The following is a 15649-nucleotide window of genomic DNA, read 5'->3' on the forward strand; positions in this document are numbered from 1 at the left end:
CCCCTCTTCTTTACCAATCCAAACATTACACTTTCTTAAACAACCAAAATAAGTTCATTGATTTTTTTTGGTGACCCCTCCATGATGTTTAATATATAATGCTCTCAATTTCCATAGCACAGTCTTACACTTGGTAATACTCTGGACTAATTTTTGTTCCCAAGTAGTTTTAGCGTGTACCTTGTTCTCCCAACTAGATCAGAGAGGGTCCTTAGACATAGAAGATGGATCCTCTTGCTATATTTCTTCCAGAGCACCCAGAAAAGAGCTGGGGGCATCATAGATCGGTGTTAACTTGAACCCTGCCCTCTTCAAGAAAGGGCAGGGGGAAAGAAATACTTTTGGTACTTGGGGCTGCTCAGTGAAAAACGGGGAACAGGAGCTAAGGGCATGAGAAAGAACTGGGCCTGTTGGGAAACCTACACTTTGTATTTTTAAATTTTGGGAAATAAAAGGAGAGCAGCCTAGTCTCGACATCCAGGGAACCTAGGAAGTAGTGATGAGTCAACGTCTCCTTTTAGAACATCTCTATCCCTCCCCCTGCATTGGCTGTCAAGAACCACATACCTGGCCTGTATTCCACCCCCTCTGGGTGCTTCTGCCCACTGATGACACCGTATGAGAGAATGAATTCGTCCTGAAGATGTGACTCAAAGGATGAGCATTTCAGGCGGCATAGAAGACTGATAGAAAGGGTGCCTATCTAGTAGGGTGAGCTGCCTCTTCTGCTCATCACAGTCAGAAATGTCTTCTTGGAAGAAAGCAAGACATGAAGGCATGTGATAATCTATACAAATTTTATTTTAATATCAATTTGTATGGAAACAAGCAGGTGTCAGTGTTACGCAGGCACGGAAAAAAGGGAAAGAAAAAAACCCTCCAGTGATAATTGCTCTTGTATTTACACCATTTGGTTTCAACAGGGACAGGAAGTTTTACTGTTAGCTTCCTGTGGGAACTCCAGTTTCTGCACCTTTCCCTGCTGCCTCTCAGTATCACGATAGAGCAGGGATTTCTGAGCCTTCAATCGGCAAGCCAGGCACATGAAAATTGACTCCACGTTCTGGCTCTCTTTGGGGTCCTTGGCCGACGTCTCAAATAAGAGCATGTTGTGGGCATCAGCAAATTTCAGGGCTAAGTTGGAGGGCACCTGGATCTGTTCCCTCAAGTCACACTTGTTGCCCACAAGCACTTTCGGGACTAGTGGGGGCACAGCATGCCCATTGCATTCTTGGATCCACATTTTGAGGTTGGTGAAGGATGTCATCTTCGTGACGTCGTAGACAAAGACCACGGCATGCACGTTGCGGTAGTAGTGCTCCACCATGCTCTTGCGGAAGCGTTCCTGACCCGCTGTGTCCCACACCTGAACCTGGACAATACAAAAGACCGATATTTGGAGTCAGAAAAGGAAACATGAAATAGAGATAGGAGAAAACATGGTTCTGTGGCATTATAAAAATGAGGTGACAAGCCCTGACACAGGAAGTGGTTCTTTGACAAACTGGCAGAATGGTCTTTTTCAAAGTAGAGAGAGAAGTTTATTAAGTCTTTCTTAAGATTTTGAGTTGAAAATCTTAAGGTTTTTAGTTGAAAACCTGGAGCGTAAATTGGTCAACTTTCCTGGAAGGCAATTTGGCAATATTATCAAAAGCTTAAAAATGTACAAAATTCTTAGAGCTTAGAATCCCATCCAGAAATCTATACAAAAGAAATAGCAGATAGTGTAAATAAATAGTTGAGATATAATATACAGCATGATGCCCATAGTTACCACTGCTATATGATATATATGAAAGTTAAGAGAATAAACCTGAAAATTCTCATCACAAGGAAAAACTTTTTCTTTTTATTGTATCCGTATGAGATGATGGGTGTTCACTAAAGTTACTGCGGTAATCATTTCACAACATAGGTAACTAAAACTATTATGCTGTATACCTTAACCTTATACAGTGATGTACCTCAATTACAGCTCAATAAAACTAGGGGGGAAAGCAAAAAGAGAGAGAGATATGTGGTCAAAATTCTGTACAAAGATCTTAATCAATTTTTTAAAAACAGGAAACAACCTAAATGTTCACTAGGAGAGAAACAGCTAAAATGCATGTGTGTATCTATACAGGTGGGCTCTTCACCAGCTGAGCCACAAGGGAGGCCCATCTACACAATGGGCTATTATGCAGCCATTAAAATATTCTTTTCAAAGAATAAATCGTGTGTGGGAATTCCCTCGCAGTCCAGTGGTTAGGACTGTGCACTTTCACTGCCAAGCCCCCAGGTTTGATCCCTGGTCAGGGAACTAAGATCCCACAAGCTGCACAGCATGGCCAAAAAAAAAAAAAGAATAAATGGTGTAAAAAGGCTCACAAAATACAAGCTTAAGAAGGAGGATACAAAATATTTTGTACACTATGGTCCCAATATTTAAAAAAATTAAACATAGACATATGCATAGGAAAGATCAGAAGTGTACAAAACTAGAATATTAATAGCTATTTATAGCCAAATCCGACAGTGGGATTTTGGGTGATATTTATTTCCTTTTTTGTATTTTCCAAATTTTCTACAGTAAGCATACATCACTTTGGGGTTTTTAATTTTTTTGTATGACTTTTTAAAGAAAATAAAGTCAGTGTTAAAATCTCACTTTGTGGCTCAATTTATTTTAAATTCACTTCTTTCTTATGTAAAAGGTAAATTAGCTCATTGGAATTTTCTTCTGCATCTTAGCTTTTGGGATAAAGGCCAATTAGCAACATACATAAAGATACAGTTCCCACGGGATGCTCCGGAGTCTACACACATTCAGCCCAACCTAGTTTCCTTTATATATCCAAAGTCTTAGACAAGGGAAATAATGCTGAGAACAATTGTCCCAAGGCCTTGTACAATTCTAAGTTATGAAAGAGAATGTGCTTATAGTCACTAATTGACTGCTACGGTTCTTGAAGTATAGCCTTTATTTGGAATTAGCGGTCAGTAAGTATAATCTAGTAAATATAATTAAATCTTTTTGCTGGGTAAACATCTTACAGGGCATTAGAGTCATCATTCTGAGCATCAATTTTCATCGCCCAGGCTTTCCTTCATCTCCTTTATGAAGATGGGTGCCGTGTTCCTTTGGCACGATCTTCAAGTCATCACCTTCTTCTATTCAGATTTCCATGTATTTTGGTCAGATTCTCCTTTCATTTCTGGACTACAGCAAAGGCTTTTGGATTCTACATGCCTTCACCCCAGTGGCTCTTGCATACTGCTTTCAAATCAGCCTTCCTAAATCCCTGCTTGTATCAGCGTGTCATCCTCCTCTTCAGCCAATTCCAACAGCCCTCTACTGCATATGGCATCAAAATAGAAACGTTTCTGTCTGCCATAATTCAACCTCACCCAACCTAGTTTCCAGCTACTCAGCTACACCTGGTTCATTCTGTCCTCTGTACCTTCGGTCCTACTAGTCCACCTTCCCCTATATAAGTGGTTGCCCCCAAACTGCTCTATCCAAATCCTACCCATTGTTCCAGGCTCAGCTCATACTACACCTTCTTCCTAAAACCTTCTCCAATTTTTCAGTTCTCCTTCCTTAGGAATGTTTATTGTACTTGAGTCTCTACCACACCATTTAGAATATATTTACTTGTTCTCTGGTCTTCCCAGGTGGCTCAGTGATAAAGAATCCACCTCAGTGGTAAAGAATGCAGGAGACTTGGTTGGGTTCATTCCCTGGGTCGGGAAGATCCCCTGGAGAAGGAAATGGCAACCCATTCCGGTATTCTTGCCTGGAGGATTCCATGGACAGAGGAGCCTGGCAGGGTGCAATCTATGGGGTCACAAAGAGTTGGACATGACTGAAGTGACTGAGCACACACGCATACTTGTTCTCTAGTCGTTTCATCAGTGTTCTTGGCATCCCTCTAGATAGACTGTAAGCAGTTTTTTCCTGCATCAGGCCCCTCATCATCATGCTTGTCATTGTCATCTTGATCAAAAAGCAGTATTGGCCTGAGTCACCAAAACTACAATCCATCTGACATCCTAGGTATCTGCCAAGGATTTCAGAGACAACATTCGACTTTGGTTACCCAGAAAAACGTAAGTCCTCAAAGGCTGATTTGCTTCGGCAAGCAAAGACAGAAGGGATTCTCATTTCTTCCACCTCTCTGATGCTCTGAGCAGGAAGAAAGAGGAGAGCAGGCCGGGGGAGGAATGGAGGTCAGTGGAAAGAGGGCAAGTATCGCCAGAGAATATCCTTACCACTTGGCTCCTGGTTTCCCCACCCCTACCCTCCAGTAGTCGTAACTCTTGCCTCTGAATAAAGCTGAATCCCTACCAGCCCTCAGGCGTGTGGCAGATGCTTTAACACCATGAGCTCAGGACTCTAAAAATACCTGCCACTAGCAGGAACATGGGTGGGAGTGTGTGAGGTGTTTGGGGCTGAGTAGGTTGGCTGTTTGGCTTTTCTAAGGTAGGGCTTCAGAATGATGCACGCCACCCAAGCCTGTGGAGACTTGAACCTTTGATTTGGGGGGCTTGGAATTTCAACCCCTCTCGGTGGTGAGAGGGGAGCCAGGAAGCAGACTGCTGACAGCAGAAAATCACAAGAGCCGGTGCTGTGGCTTCAAGAGCCATCACAAAGGGAGAGCGTGGCAGTCAGGCTCTCTGGAACAGGAATGACCTCGTTTTGTTTCGGGGTTTGGTGTCCCTGTCCTTCGTGGCACCATCATAAACCCCCAGCCTCTGTTGGACAGTGAAAGCAGCTCCTCCCCCTTTGGCAGCTGGTGTTCCCTCATCCAGTCCTCCCCTCCCCCCGTGGGCACAGCATCCACACGGTGGCCAGCGCTGGCGCCTGCCCCTAAGCCACACACATGCCCCCAGGACCCTTTTTTTCTCTCCAAGGACCAGTGGGGTTTAGTGGAGTCAAACCAATGAGGGTGCAAATCCCAGCCCAATCACGTCCTACTAGTTAGGTGTCCTCAGGCAAGTTACTTTATCTTCAGTGTCCTCCTCTGGAGACTAAGGATAAACACAGCAATCTTGTAGAGATGCTGTGAGGATTAGCATCCTCATAAGTACAGGACACAGTGCCCAATACAGTCCCTCTTCATTCCTGGCCCAAAACCCCCACCACCAAGTTTGGCCAGATAGCTCATTGAGTGGCTACCCTTGGAAATGCAGCAGTGGATGTGGAATTGGAAGATGCCAGTTCCAGCCCCTCCTCTCACTAACTGAGTCAATGACTAGGCAAAGGAAATAACATGCGAGAAAGAACTTTTGCACAACACAAAGTGTTCTGCAAATATTAGTTGTTGCCATTGTCCCAGGGGGCCCATAAGCTCTGTCCTAGTAGCATGGCTCCTTTAATCCATTGGTTCTCATCTTGGAAAGCAAGATGAGACAGCTTGGCTGCTTCTTTTTTTTTTCAGCTTGGCTTCTTGATGATGAGCTAGAGCCAAGGCAGAGGCAACCAGTGGGGAGGGGGAAGAGAGAGGAAGGCCAGCAACATGCCCTGGTGGCTGGGGTCGGGCCCAAAGTGACGGGGACACTGGAGGAGCATCGAGGGGCACAGGGGAGCTGCCAAAGATACCTCTAGCCTTCTAAACCATTTTCCCGGGGCTACAGCTGCTTGAGCAAGTCCCTCACCCCCTGCATGTGCTCTCAGGTGACTTGGGTTATTTCTTTTCCCTAGAGAAGACATCTGGTATCTTTCTACACATGAGGTATGAGGTATGAATATCCTTTTGTTGGAGGCCGGTGGGGGAGGGTAGAAATGGAGAAAGGGAGAAAGTATATCTGTAATCTTTGGAGGATGCCCAAGGGGGTCACGGGGAAAGTTTAAGACAAGTCTTTCTTCAGCGAGCTGGACCATCCCATCTGCATCTAAGATACACCCAGCTTCACATGCCAGGCTGACACAGAGAATGGCAAAGGAGGACTGAGAGACAAAGAGAAACTCACACACAGCAAGAGAGGCAGCAGTGGAGACAGAGAAACAACCAAACTGATGGCTAATTAACCATTAAGCTAACTGGCAGAAGATGGAAGCTCAGAAGCCCTAAGGAAGACATGATGTCATTCTGACTGCAGGCAGCTTCTGAGGGAACACTTAGTTCAGCCTCCATCCACTCGGTAATGTAACACACACAAGGGTGTTTTTCCAAGTGAGTGCAGAGGAAGAGAAATCCACAGTCTTGAGCGGCACCTGCCCCCAGACACGGCTGACCGCAGGATGCCTGGTCCAGAGGCTAGGGCAGAGGGTGTGCCTGGCGTGTAGGAGGAACCCAACTGGACAGGAGAAGATGCTTCCACGAAAAGCTACAAAGAGGGGCTGAAAAATTAGAACTGAGCCTCCCTTCTACTACCTCCCTACCCCAAACACCCAGTCCTGTTCAGCATTTTCCAATGCTTTTAGACTGAGACAGGCTCAATATGATTTAGCTAAACCTGTAAGACAACAGACACTTAATGTTCATTCAAGGAAGTTCCACCCTTCCCTTGGGGGTTGGGGGAGGCCTCCATCCTTCCTGGGCTGATGTCGCAAAGGCCTGTCAGTTTTCCCCTATGATGTCTCACCATGTCCCTGTCCCAGGTAACTTTGTGGGTTGGATGGACCATGGGGCTGGCCCAGTGTGGGGATTTACGGACTCTTCTAAGCCAGGCAGCACAGTGTGTGGAAAGAGCACCAACAAGGGAATTAGGAGACCTGAGTTGTAGGCCGGGCCCTGGGTGATCTTGGGCAAGTCACTTTCCCTCTCTCAGCCTGAATCTCCTCTCTGTAAAACAAGGAAGTTGGATTAGAGATGCTCTAAGGTCTCTTCCATCTCTGAACATTCTCTGATTCTTACACTCAAGGTAAGACAGTCAAGGGGCAGAAAGCAAAACCTAGGTACTCAGCACAATGTCTGCAGTGCAGCTGAAGGGGGCGTTCTTGAAGGCTCATGGGTCCAGGGGCTGAAACCCTGGGCCCCCGGGAGCCCATAAGCCTGGCTGCCTGGCATGCCACCTCCCCCTGCGCACAATCCGTCCCAGCCAGATACTGCCCGACTGGAAGAGAGAGCAGTGACAAAACGCGTGGGCTCTAAATTGAGGTTGAATGCCGGCCCTATCACAAGGAAGGCAGGGCAGTGAGATGGCGCAGTGCTGGGGCTCCAGGGTCAAGACCGAAGCTCAGATCCATGTGTCTTGGGGCAAATTATTTCATCTCTCTAACTTTGGTCTCCTTATCTATAAAATAAGAACAGTAATAATGGTCCTAATTTCATAGGGCTGCTGAGAAGATCAAATAAGATAGTGCATGGAGAGTGCCCAGCCTGGGCTCTTTGTTTCTTCAATAAATAGAAGTTGCTGTTGTTGTTATTATGATTATTGCTGACTTGCTGCAGGCTTTTCTTGATGTTCTTGTGAATCAGGAAATACTGGATTATAAATGTCGTGAGGGGGTGGCAGACACATAGATTGCCGGTACCAAATGGGGCTTCAAGGCCCTGCAGATGGCACTGGCATTTTGTTTGGTGTTGTAGTTTGTTTGTTTTTTGGCCATGCCTTATGCCATGCAGGATCTTAGTTCCCCCACCAGGGGCTGAACCTGGGCCCCCTGCATTGTGAGTGCAGTCTTAACCATTGGACCACCAGGGAAGTCCCAGCACTGCCATTTTAGAGCCTGACAGCCTTCTCCTGCTGAACCTGTGGTCTAGGGCTGCCTCAGCTTGGGGACTTTTCTCTCTCTCCCAAAAAGAGAAGCCTTTGACAGTCACCTCCTAGCATGGGTTTGGTACCCGTTCCTTGAGCCGCTTCAGGCCAGCCAGAGTATGGGGCAAAACTGTCTCCCCTGGAGTGCCTGTGCTAGCTGCCATGCTTTGCCATCTCCCCAAAGACACTCCGATCTCACCTGCCGGCTTGGGCCCTGGGCTTGCAGCAGCCTTGCTGGAGGCAGGGTCCCCATCTCGCTGCTCCCACACCCTACCCTGAGCCCCTTCAGAATCTGTACTCAGAGCGCTCTCCCATGAGCAGTGTCACAAGGTTTCGCCCTCTTGAAAATATCACCTTCCCAAAAAAGCCTGTATTAAGCACTTATCTGCACGTGGTGCTGTGCTGGGCTCCATCTCTTGTGAGTCACACTGTCACAGGCTCTGCCCTCTGGGAAAAGGTCCGGAATCTTTGGCGGACACTGTAAAATCCAGTTTGACTAAGTACTGGATGTTAGAAGGGAAGGAATCTTTGCAAAATTTCCCCCAAGGCCATTGGGCAGTGACCCTCTTCCACTCGTTTTCACCTTCCACTTGCTGGCTTCCTCCTCTCCTCTCCCCTCTTCTCCTTTCCTAGACTCCCAAACACTTCCTTTTTCCTTCATCTAAATTTCAAGTGGACTTCTTTCCCCCTCTCTTAAACGTAAACGACTCTTTGGCTCAAAGCGACATGATGTTAAACAAGCGATAGCATTAAATTCGAAAGGTTTTGAGGCTTTAAGAGCACATCCGTAAGTATATTCCTATTTTGGATTTTAAAAGGCATGTTTTAGAAATTCCAGAGTCTTACAACCTTACATTAAAGAAGTCCTAGCCAAGCAGACATTGACATAAGAGCCCTAGGAAAGGATGGAGACAGATACCTACTTGGACTTTTAAAAGGAAATGTAGCAATCTGCCCCCCTCCCCCACCGGCCTGGCAAAATGAGAGGGGCAAAAAAGATCCTTATTTCAAAACAGTGCCCTATCTTCCCTGATCCTGGGGTCAGTTGTTCTCAAGAGCACCCCCTTATCAGTACTGAGGTGCCCATCTTCCTGACATCAAGTGCCTTGGACCAGTCTCTGAAGCCATTTTAAAACCTGGTCATTTTAATAACGAAGGAGTCAGGAATCTTGTACAGTTTAGAGCATTTCATCACCATCCCTAGTTACTCAGCCCTTCTCTCTACATCACTCAGAAGAGAGGTCCTGGGGTCATTTGGGCCGTTTGCCCAATGGAAAGGGAGGGTTAACTTCACCGACAGTGTCTGACCATAGGCTTGAGAAAAGGCCAGCTGTGGCTCAGAGGAGTTGGTCTTTACTGCCCAGTGCCTTTTGAGGTGCCATTTCTGCCCATAACCCTGCCCCCTCTGCTCCCCTGACACATGAAGCTGCCCTTGCCATGTCCTCCCTCCCTCCATCTTTTGCACATTGAAATATTCCTGTCCTCTTGAGTTTCTATCTTTTCTGATCTGAAAGTGAACACAGATGGTGAGACAAGAATATCTGTACTTATTGACAAACTAATGAGAGGGGGGCACCAAGACACTTTCCTTAGCCCTCAGATAAGTCGCTCTGCATCTTTACAAAGGCCCACTGAAGACAATACCAACAGAATGAGTAACAGGCATTAGGTACCCCAGACAAATAAAGAAGCTATCATTTGAGGGGTGCTCTTCCAAAAGAACTAGTTTTATCTGTCATGAAGGGCCGGCAGGTAACCCTGTGTCAGTTTCTTTAAAAGGGCTCATAGCTTTGTGCCAGAACCACTGCACACCATTCCTATTCCAAACCAGCCCTAACCTCGACTATAAATTTTAATTTAAAATACAGCACTTTTCATTCTCTATGGATTTCTGTCCCCCCACCTGCCCACTGCCAAGGCCTGAGGGCTTAGCCAAAACAGGTTTGTGCATCCTATTGGCACTCACGAGGTAGAAGAAACCTCAAGATACGTGAAGTGCTTTGGGATCCATTCCACAGACCAGGACGGAGATCCCTCATACCTCCCTCTGCCCACAGGTGCCGCTGCTCCCGGCTCAGGGTCGAGGATGGGTTTGAACCGGCTTTTCCTGGCAGGAGCTGTCAGGCAAGGGCAAAGGGCATGAATGCAACCACTCCCTCCAGCCCTCAAAAAAAAGGGGGGGGGGTGTGAGGTGGGAACTGGGCCACTGAGAGAGGCCAAAGGGGATGAGGACTTGCGGAGGGTCTTAGGCTCAGCAAGCGGCGACACTGCCACACGATGGACATTTACAACCACGAGAGCAATTCCTCTGGCAAGACCCCCTCCCAGATCCCTCCCTTTCTGGACATGACCGTCTGAATCACCTTGATCTTCTCGCCCTCGATTTCCACTGTCTTCTCCCTGAAATCAACGCCGATGGTGGCTTCAGTCTTGTCCGGGAAGGTACCCCCGCAGAAGCGGAAGGTCAGGCAGGTCTTGCCCACGTTGGAGTCCCCGATCACGATGATTTTGAAGATGCGAATCTGCACGTACTGGTCCAGCGACGAGTCCAGCTCCAGGGAGGCCAGGCCAGCGGCCGAGGTGGGCTGCAGGTTCCCATGGCCCAGGATGGGCTGCGCCATCTCCCCCGGACCAGACCGGGGCCCCAACCCCCCTCGAGGGCTCCACACAAAGAAAACGGCCACGTTAGTGCGCTCGAGGCGAGCGAGCTTTGTGCGTGTGTATGTGTGTGCGTGCGTGTCTGTGAGTGTGTGCCCGCGCGTGTGTGCGTGCGCCGGTAACGTGTGTGCGCGCGCGCGCGCGTGAAGGGGGTGCCTCTCACCCCAGCCCCCCTCCTCCAGCGCACCCTCCTAGCAGCTCAGAGACAGCGACACAAAAGCCAGGGAGGGGAGGAGAAATGGAGGAGAGCGGGCAAACCTTCTCCTTGAGCCTGTGCCCTCGGGCGTGCGATCCTACGGCGCTCCCCAGGCCGCCTCTGCCGCCACCGCGCCTTTGCATAAACCCTCCCCTGCTGGAACCCCAGGGACACACCGGAGGGAGGAAGCCTAAGGAGGAGAGGGTGGGTGGGGAGATCCGCACACACCACCTCGGGATGGTCTTCCTTTCTCCTTGCCCCCATTTATTTTATAGCTTCCGGGCTCCCCACTCCCACTTTGTCAGAGCGCTCGGGGTCAGCGGGCTGGGAGCACAGCTGGGGAGGACAAAGAGAGCTGCACCCTCAGGCGTCTCTAGAGCACTTCGGGCTCCGGAGTGACACTACTCGGCGGGGATGGGATGTGGGGCGGAGACACCTCTTTCACCTCTCTAGCGGCGGGCAGCTGCACCCCGCCTCCGCGGCCCCCTCCCAAGCCTTAAAATAAAGGGATGTTCTGTCTTATTGAGAAAGCAGGTGCGCTCGCGCGCCCCGGGGAGCCGGGAAGGGCGCTGCCAAGACACGCCGTGGGCTGTGGGGGCCCGCGCAGTTGAGAGGAGGAAGGCAGGGGCACGGGTGTGTGTGTGTAGGGCGAGTTACTGTTTCTGTCATAGACTTGCCAGATGTAGGGGGGCGCGTGCCAGGCGCCAACCTCCCCTCATCACACCACGAGCACCCATCCTCTGAATGTTCAGGAGAGTGGCTCCCATTGGCTGCTGCAGTCGGTTGTGTTTGGCTGGCCAATGGGGAAGGCCCGCCGCGGTAGAGGGCCGGTGTGTGGGGTAAGAGAAGGGGGAAGCTAGTGCTGGCAGCTTCAGCAAGAGGGGACTTTGTTTCCGGGGCTAACCATGACAGGTCCAGGTGGAGGGATCCTGGGACACGGCGTAAACCTCACAGTGTCTTGCACTCCTGGGCCCTCCATACAATCACAAATCCTTGCAGAATGGTGGAGTTTCAAAAGGAAGTGGAAACCTCTAGGAGCGTTCACCCCTCTGCAACTGAATGTAGAACAAAGTGGTTGGGTCTAATTTGCCAGAAGCCTAGATTATGCTTGGAAGATGATAAATGAACAGAACTTTCTTACGGTATTAGGGGGCAGCTTCCCAAGGCTTAATAAGCATCACACATTTCAGTCAAGACCAATTCCCTCTGCCAAAAGTGATTTTCAGGTTCAGAATTTGTTTGAAATCAACTCTACTGAGGTACAACTTACATACGATAAAATGTGCCCATTTACATTTCTTTTTAAGACTTTATCCCTCCTCCTGCATATTTCATATGCTGAGGTATTAATGACACATACCAAGAGCACCGACTTTGGAGTTATTTGCTAATGCCATCAAGGTCAGAGATTCCAGCAGCACACGTGAGTTGCCATCTTATTTGGGTGTGAGGCTGAGCTGCAGAAGAGACAAACAGGACTAAATCCATTCCCACCATAAGGAAAACAATTCAGAGCATCAGTGACACATCTGTAAGCAAATTGGAATGTGACTGCTCAGCCATTTCTACGTTACTTAAAATGGCTTGGAAAATGGAGTCTTCTAGTTAGTAAACTTTTTAAGCTGAGTTAGCAGATATATTTATATTTATAGCTAACTCTTTTAGCATATATGTGGGTCACCCATTTCTAAAACCCTAGATTATACTATTCAATATTAAAACCATTTTGAGAAGGATTTAATCTTCATTGACTAATCCAAGGTCATCATTATGAATACCTATTATCATTGTATAGTGCGAATAGCAATCCTCATTGTTTTTTGTTTTTGATTGGTTGATGTCTAAATAGTTTGCCAAATAATTCTCCTCTGTGTTTGAAGCTAATACTCCTGGTGATCATTATCTACAGAAGAGTAGCTATTTAAAAAAGAGAGAGAGAGATAACTATTAACTAGGCTTCCCAGGTGGTACAGTGGTAAAAGAATCCACCTGCCAATGCAGGAGACCTGGCATCCATCCCTGGGTCGGGAAGATCCCCTGGAGAAAGAAATGGCAACCCATTCCAGTATTCCTGCCTGGAAAATCCCATGGACAGAGGAGTCTGGTGGGGTGCAGTCCATGGGGTCACAAAGAGTCAGACACAATTGAGCGCACACGTGCGCACACACACACACAAATATATCCAGGAGGTAAGGGTGAAAGTAAGTTTTACTCTTTATAGCCACAATTAATGTTAACTTTCTGAGAGATATAAAAAATATTACATCCACATAAGATTATTTAGACGCATGCTTCCAGCAAAAACTTGTCACTGAGTCTGAGAGCTCTCATTCTATTTGTGAGGTACAAACATTGATTTCTGGGAATGTGGTATATCAAAATGGGCCTGTGCCCTAATAAAAAGTCTGTGGAGTGAGATTTTGAGGAACTTTCACTCATATTTTTGGAGTTACTCAATATGTGTACATTGTTTTTGCCCCCGCCAAAATGATAAAATATCATTTTTTATTAAGAGGCCAAGAAAAGTACCTCATTGCACCTATTGCAAAAGTATTAATAACTATGCTGTACAATGACTTTTTAAAGATAATTTTATTTTTGGCTGTGCTGGATCTTGGTTGCTGCCTGGGCTTTTCTCTAGTTGTGAGTGGGGGCTACTCTCTAGCTGTGGTGTGCGGGTTTCTTATGGCTGTGGTTTCGCTTGTTGCAGAACAAGGCTCTAGGGCATGTGGGCTTCAGCAGTTGTAGTACATGGGCTCAGTAGTTGTGGCTCGTGGGCTCTAGAGCACAGGCTCAATAGTTGTGGCACACGGCTTAGCTGCTCCACGGCATGTGGGCTCTTCCTGGATCAGGGATCAAACCTCTGTCTCCTGCATTGGCAGGCAGATTCTTTACCACTGAGCCACCAGGGAAGCCCTGCACAATGTCTTTTTTGTGTTAATGTTGCATCATTAAATGATTGCCTTTCAAATACACTCAATTGTTTTCATAGGTACCTGATTGTCAAGATTTTGAGTGTTTTCCAAAGTTTCTTTCACCAGATAGGATTAACTTTCTATTTAATCAATCCTTGTTCATTACTCATTACTGACTTTTAGAAATAGTAATAAATGTCAATGTCTGCAAGGTCTTTAAATATGAAATAAATATAAATTTTTTACCTTATTGTGGAATTGATATTTTCAATATTTATCTCCCTCAAACAGCCCTACTTTAAAAGTCAACTATTACCTGCACTTCTGGACATTAATCTATTCTTAATGAGTATGGGGACCCTGAATCATTTTCTCCCAATAAATATTGTTTCCCGGGTTAAACTTCCTAAAACGAAGTTGTAATTTCATTCTCGATCCCTAATTCCACTAAAAATAATAACTTCATCACGTACAATATTAGGGCCAAACTTTTTTGCCTGTTTGAATCTGGCCCCACCACATTCACCTGTCCTTATTTACTTCCTAGTACATACTTGCTGCCATTGTCCCATGAAAATGTGGAGGGTTTTGTTTGTTTTATTCTTCCAAGCATTTTAAACAGCATGGTGCTTCCTCTAAGATACTTTACAAATATTAGCTCATTTAATCTTCACAACAACCCTATGAGATTGGTAGATGAGGAAAGTGAGGCATAAGTGACTTGCCCCAAGTGGCAGAGCCAGGATTCAACCTGGAGCAGACTGGATCCAAATTCAATGATGCTTAACCACTGAAAATATTACTTTTGGTCCAAAGTATTCACCATCTGAAACATCATTCCTTCTTCTCCACTGTCTATGTTAATTTTACTATTCATTCTTCAAGACAGAGCTCAAGTAACACTTTTTACATGAAGTCCTTCCTTAGCTATTCCATTCCGTACTATTTTCTCTTGCTCTGGCACTACATCAGATGTTATTATTTAAATGACCAATATATCTCATCTCCCAACTAGACAGTGACCACTTCCTGTACTTTTCATATCCCCCAGAGCTCCTTTCATGGCACAGTCCAAGTGGCAAGTGCTCAATAAATACTTGTTAAATGAACATGTAACTCAAAGGGGTGGGGAGGGAGGCTCAAGAGGGCGGATATATATATATAATCTGATTTAAGTTGTACAGCAGAAACTAACAACACTGTAAAGCAATTATATTCCAATGTCATATTCATATAATAAATTTAATTTATATTTCATTATTATTTATAATATTTCATTATTAAATTCATTATATTTATTTATATTGTAAAGCAATTATATTTCCAATTATATGCCAATTAAACAAATGTAACTCAAAACTTTGAAAAAGGCATATGTTTTGCATACTGCCAAAAATGTATTTTTAATTTAGTTTACATTTGGTGGAGTCAAAACACCTATTTACACTCAGTCCCTCATCCTACTCTTCCCATAATTCTTAAAATCCTGCTTAGGATTTCTCTCACAGAAAGTTTCTCTCTCTCTCGTAGAAAGTTTGTGAAACACGAACTCTTTGCCAGCATCCTGCTCTCAAGCACGGAAGCCATAATAGCAGGAGACTATCCGCAGCACCTGGGACAGCGTCTAAGACACAGAACTGCACGACGACAGATTTGGGAAAAAGATCCCGTAATGATTCCTCCTCCAGGACATAAGGGCTAGGTGGGAAAGCGCCAGCAACTTGTAAAAGAAGGAAGTCCACTCCGAATCTGCATAGACAGGTGCCCCGGCTGGACCTCCGGAAAGACTGGAAGTGGACTACCGTCAGAGAATCCGGAAGGCTTAGGACCTAGTTCAGTGGCTTAAACAGAAGAACAAACTGTGCTGGGGCCATGCTCTGCGAGGTGCCGTTACAGGTTCCCGCCATGGACACAGCGGCAGCACCGGCCACCACCGCCCAGCAAAGCGGCCTCACCGGTCCCTCCTCAGACAGCTTTCTGATCTCGCTTAGCGGAACGCGGTGCCTCCAGCCCTTGGAAACTTGCAAGCAACGCCGCCTGGGGTCTTGCCAAGTGTTCGGACAGCTAAGCGCCTGCGCCTAGCTTCTCCCCGTGCGGGCCAATGGCAATGCTGCGCGGAGCGCCACGCCTGCGCAGTAGGCCTCCTGTCGCGCTTCCCTTTCTCCAGCTCTGGCAGGCCGGCTTAGCTGTCCAA

The 15649-nt window shown here is 46.8% G+C and overlaps 1 protein-coding gene across 2 annotated transcripts; it reads right to left on the minus strand.

Annotated features, from left to right (window-relative positions):
• Window positions 1-775: 775 nt before the first annotated feature.
• Window positions 776-10673, minus strand: RAB33A (RAB33A, member RAS oncogene family). Of its 2 annotated transcripts, XM_081566615.1 has the most exons (3): window positions 10603-10673; window positions 10050-10347; window positions 779-1372 (listed from the first exon to the last, which is right to left on the minus strand). In XM_081566615.1, the coding sequence occupies exons 2-3, from the start codon at window positions 10305-10307 to the stop codon at window positions 917-919; spliced, it is 714 nt and encodes a 237-aa protein (XP_081422741.1). In that variant the 5' UTR covers window positions 10308-10347; window positions 10603-10673; the 3' UTR covers window positions 779-916. The 2 variants fall into 2 exon arrangements, with proteins under 2 accessions (XP_081422740.1, XP_081422741.1); XM_081566614.1 differs by lacking the exon at window positions 10603-10673 and having other exon boundaries at window positions 776-1372; window positions 10050-10452.
• Between the last annotated feature and the right edge of the window lie 4976 nt (window positions 10674-15649).

The sequence above is a fragment of the Giraffa tippelskirchi genome, chromosome X (assembly GCF_054371585.1).
Source record: "Giraffa tippelskirchi isolate mGirTip1 chromosome X, T2T-mGirTip1v1.2.pri, whole genome shotgun sequence".
NCBI classification, from domain to species: domain Eukaryota; kingdom Metazoa; phylum Chordata; class Mammalia; order Artiodactyla; family Giraffidae; genus Giraffa; species Giraffa tippelskirchi.

Coding starts and splice junctions, on each gene's coding strand:
- RAB33A (XM_081566614.1), bottom strand. CDS start 10,307: ATGGCGCAGCCCATCCTGGGCCATGGGAACCTGCAGCCCACCTCGGCC. Junction 1,373..10,049: donor TCGAGGGCGAGAAGATCAAG/GTGATTCAGACG, acceptor TGTATTGTCCAG/GTTCAGGTGTGGGACACAGC.